At 38.4% G+C, this 4980-nt stretch overlaps 1 protein-coding gene across 1 annotated transcript; it reads left to right on the forward strand.

Moving 5' to 3' along the window:
* The first annotated feature begins 814 nt into the window (after positions 1 to 814).
* Positions 815 to 4518, forward strand: LOC136059449 (myosin regulatory light chain 2, smooth muscle minor isoform-like). The gene is made up of 4 exons (XM_065753647.1): positions 815 to 906; positions 2500 to 2697; positions 2837 to 2998; positions 4022 to 4518. Exons 1-4 carry the CDS (start codon positions 843 to 845, stop codon positions 4192 to 4194), a joined length of 597 nt encoding a protein of 198 aa, XP_065609719.1. The 5' UTR covers positions 815 to 842; the 3' UTR covers positions 4195 to 4518.
* Positions 4519 to 4980: the final 462 nt, after the last annotated feature.

Below are 4980 nucleotides of genomic sequence, written 5' to 3' on the forward strand. Positions count from 1 at the left end.
TTTTAATAAAAGATCCTGTGGGTTTGTCAGATGAAGTCCTGTTCTCTCCCAAATTAGCGAGTCTTGCGCTTGACCCCGATGAAGTCCTTGTTGTCATTCACTGCTGCACACACAGAGATCACGCAAAGCACGAGCACTTGGAACCTTTTCCATTGCAAGTTGATCTTTTTGGCTGGCTCACTTGGTGGCCTTGTTTTTTCTGAATATGTTCCAATTTATCGAGATGTTTCTTCATACACAGGCTTCATAGACATGCAAAGGTCTCTGAGTGTAAGAGTTGTGCTCTCTCTTCTCTGTGACTTCCTCCCAAATCTGGTTTTGAAAAGCTTTAAAAGTAGCATACGAAGTAAAATGAGTTTTTGTTTACTTTTGGAGGATGCTGCCTGTTTATTACTTCAGAAAGCAGTCACTAGTGGATGTTGTTTTGGACAAAGGAACTTCTTATTGGTTATTCAGACTTTAATGGTAACTTGTATGGGTGTTTTTACTGAGGTAGGAAAGACTGAAGTTGCACGCAACTCTTGACTACAGCTTGAAAGTTAATTCCTTTATTATCAGCCCTCTTCACTGGTATCTAGATGTCAGGAGTTCATATTTATTTGCTGAAATGTTGTCTGAGGCCGGGCGTTTCAGATAGCTTGCGGTCAACGAATGTAATGCAGAGAACCTCAGTGTTGCCGACTAATGCACAGTTGCATTTCATCAGCTATTTTTAGTTTGGGACATAATGGTTCATTTTATACGTCAGAAGGACGCTGTGTATCAACCTAAGGTTTAAAAGCAGGGAAGTAGCAGAGGAGATCAGTAACACTCTTTGTAGTCGTGTGGGGAAGGGCTTAACTATGGAATATCCTTTTCTGATCCAGACGGCTAGTACTGCGTGCCATGTACGTGACACGAAGCAAGGTAAAGTGGCTTTCCTTTAAAGACAAAAACAAAATCTGAAGGTAACAGCATTTTTCCTATGTATTTGATTGACCACGTAGGAGAGCTGCTCTGCTTATTGTACTTCTTAGGGATGAAGTCAGTTTAGTGAGTTCAGTCTTGCTTTCCAGGAGTCTAGCAGGAAATGTAGTGTCTTGTGATCAAACTCCTTGAAGCCATTTGAGCTGCACTGTGGCTCTAATTAGAATTACCTTTCTGACAAGATAATTTTGAAAAGGAAGTTGCACTGTATCACAAAATATTAATCTTATGAGTTTCAGAATGTTGGCATTCTTGTGACTAGATGTGATGCTTAAATTCCTTCTCTTTCAGGGCAGTTTTGCAAGTACTTCATGTAAAATTCAAAATCAAGGAGGGGAGTGTCTGGTGAGGGTAAAACTTAGCTGTGTGGGTTACTTGCATTAAATAAAACCTATGGTCTTTTATTGTGCCCAAACTAAGGCCTAGATGTGTACAAGACTTCTAGAAACAATAGTAAACAAGGCTTACCTTATTCTGCTCACTTGCAATACTTTGTGTTCTCAGTGTACAAGTCACATTTTCATATTTGTATTATCAGTAATAGTTGGCTGCTAGATAATATTCTTCCCACTTAAACAGAAGCAGTTAGCTTGAAAGCCTCACTTCTACCCAGATGATATTAATGTGATGAAAGGCAAGCTACCACTTGTTAGCTTCTTCATTTGACATCTCAAGGGAGACAGTGAAATTCATGCTCTTGTGGTATATGGAACTGCTTGAAGATTTATGCAAATATCAAATTTTAAAAACATTTCAATAATTTAAAAGAAACAGTCTTTGGACTTGAAGAACTAGCAGTCATTAATTTTAAAAAGAAGAAAGTAATCCTGGCATTTTGCATACGTATTCTGTAATAGTTCAACTGCATAAGAGAATAGCAATGTAGGGCTTTTGAAACAAGTTGGTATCCTTTTTCTAACATGATCCTCTAGCTCACTTGGAAAGAACTCCAGTAGGACTGGCTTGGCTGATCTTTGTTTCAGCACCCTGACCTTGGTGTTGGTCAACAGCCTGCCCAAAAACACTGATCTCTCATCAGGGTCATTCAGCATCATGAGACCTTACTGCTCCTTCCACAGCATTTATTCTAATAAAATATACTCTAAAATACATTTTTGTGGCCTAAATGTTAGTTTATCTTACGTGAATGATATATTTAACAGCTAAGTGCTATGTTGAGGTTAGCAGACCCATGTACTTCTTTGTGGTAGGTCAGTGGTGCCTCCTAACCTGCTAAATAGGTCATTTTAATTTGTGTAAGACACAGATGGGGTAGTGAACCAGAAATAGAAGCACTAGGTGTGCTTGATTTCAAGTACTATGACTTGCTTTGTTTTTAATATAGCATGCTGTTGATTTGAAGTATTATCTCTCTGAAATTTCTCTGAAATATAGCAGGAGACAGTAAAATAAGTTTGTATTTCTTTGTATTTGAATATAATGTGGGTTTCAATTTCCTTTCTTCATCTCTCTCCCTGAGTTTCTGTAGTGTGGTTTATTAAGTCCAGATTCTGGTTGTGTTTGTCTTCCTAGAGCCAACAGCCAACATGTCTAGCAAAAGGGCAAAGACGAAGACCACCAAGAAGCGCCCTCAGCGCGCCACTTCCAATGTGTTTGCAATGTTTGATCAGTCCCAGATTCAGGAATTCAAGGAGGCCTTCAACATGATTGATCAGAACAGGGATGGCTTCATTGACAAGGAGGACTTGCACGACATGCTTGCCTCCCTCGGTAATGTCCCTCTTCTGTTTACAGCTGCCAAACATTTTTGTGCTATTGGAATTAAAGCACTGAGTCTGGGACAGCTTCTGAGAGGTGTCCCCGTTTGGGTGATACTATTCAGATGATACACGAATCCTTGTATTTGTAGGAAAGAATCCAACGGATGAGTACCTGGATGCCATGATGAACGAGGCTCCGGGCCCCATCAACTTCACAATGTTCCTCACAATGTTTGGTGAGAAGCTAAATGGCACCGATCCGGAAGACGTCATCAGGAATGCTTTTGCCTGCTTTGATGAAGAAGCAACAGGTGTGTGGGTGAAATAACAATGTAGCAATAAATAGTTGTGTTCATAAAAGCAGTGATCAATTTTTACTATGAAAATTCTCATTTCTGCAAGATAAAAATCATGCTGCGTTTACCTTTTTAAGCACTGAAAAAATTAAATTCCACACTTCTGGATCTTCAGATTTGTTGTTCAAGATGGAGAAAGGATTAGCTGTGAACTACGATCTTAATTTTCAAAATTTAATTTCAGTTTAGCAGCAACTTTTGTTGTGGGAGTCACCCTTATTTTCAAAGCAGGGATGCTTTTATGAAAAATTTGTTTTCTGTTAGCAACGTGTATCTATATTCCCTCTGTTCACCTGCACTTAAAGGAAAAGAAAATTATTAATGAGAAAGCTAGTAATCAGAGTGCTGATAAAAGAAAGGAATCGCAGCTTATATGAGTCTGCTTGTTTAATAAACAGTAACAAAGGTGCATTCTTCCTGACCTGTCTGGTGAGTGTTTGTCCAATGATTTAAAAGCAATTTGAAATCTTTCAGACTTCTCTGTGTTTTATGGAACTATTGAACACTGGCAGTGTCATTCCATCTTAAGTGATTTTTCATTTGGGATGTTCAAGACAAATCCTCCATTGTGCAAAATATACAGCTGTTACAGTGCTCTCAGGACTACAGGGAGCTTAGCACTCTTCCTGGCAAGAAGGTCCAATGTGAGCACCAACATACTTGTCAGTTCTGTGTAACAACACAACATGAGCAAGTCATAAAATGACCTTTACTTGAAGTAGTAGAGACTGTGCAAGTTAAGTAAAAAGCTTAACTTGATGGAATTCTTGTAATTGTTTGGCAGTTACAGTAATAGACTTCAATGGCTTTGTTTTATGTGGCAACAAAGACCTGAGTGGTGGTGGTGGTTGTTGGGGGGGTTTTATTTATTTGTTGATTTTAAAATTGAAACAAAGAATACAAAAGAAATTCAACTCCAACTTTTAGGACATAAATGTTAAAACTTTCCTTCTTGTTTCCCCTTATATCACATCCTAGGGTTTATTCAAGAGGACTACCTGCGGGAGCTGCTGACCACGATGGGAGACAGGTTCACAGATGAAGAGGTAGATGAGCTCTACAGAGAGGCACCAATCGACAAAAAGGGCAATTTCAATTACATTGAGTTCACGCGCATCCTTAAACATGGAGCAAAAGACAAGGATGACTGAGCAAATCCCTGGATACCTGCAGATTCTCTCTACTTTACACTTTTTTTTGAGGGGGTTTTCTTGGTAGAACTTGTTGCATGCATTTAGCTTTACAACTTTTGCCTTTCCTAATGTATTTATCTATTCCGGGCCATTTAGGCACAACTGCACCTGTGTAATCAGACTGGAAGTGGGGAAAATATTGTAAGGAGAAGGATATAGGGACATAGATCAGTGAACTTTGAAGTTCAGGAAAATAATCTCAGTGTTTCTGGTTTAGCTGGATTTTTACATTTTTTGTAATAAATGCCATTTTGAAATAAAGATTGCTATATAAATAACAAACTCATTCCTTTTGTCAAGAGAGAAATTTCTATTACGCATCTACAAAATGCAAGCGTGTTAAACATTTTACTTGCAGTTGCAAATCAAGCTGATAAACCTGATGCTTATGGTGCTTTGCTCTCTGTTGCATAGTTCTAAAATGTGTCTAGCAGTATATGCTGACATCTGAAAATTCAGCTGTGTAAATGTTACGTCAGGTTTTTGAAGTGGAATCTGATGTGAGTAGTTAGCTGAAAACACATTTAGGGAAGACTGCTACAATTGCCTGATAGGCAGCAGTGAGCACTTAGAATTCTTAAGTAGTTTCTTGCCTAGGTTTTGCTTTTTTCCTTTTCATATTGACAATCTTTTAGCAATAATTTTATGTCAAAGCTTGCATTTGTGTTTACATTTTTCTACTGGTAATATGTGAGGATTAACTTTATTTTTTTCTGTCTGTTGAAGAAAGCCTGTGCAAAGGAA

This window comes from Cyrtonyx montezumae, unplaced genomic scaffold, assembly GCF_038088225.1.
Source record: "Cyrtonyx montezumae isolate F1298 unplaced genomic scaffold, pur_monq_1.0 scaffold_8, whole genome shotgun sequence".
Taxonomy (NCBI): Eukaryota; Metazoa; Chordata; class Aves; order Galliformes; family Odontophoridae; genus Cyrtonyx; species Cyrtonyx montezumae.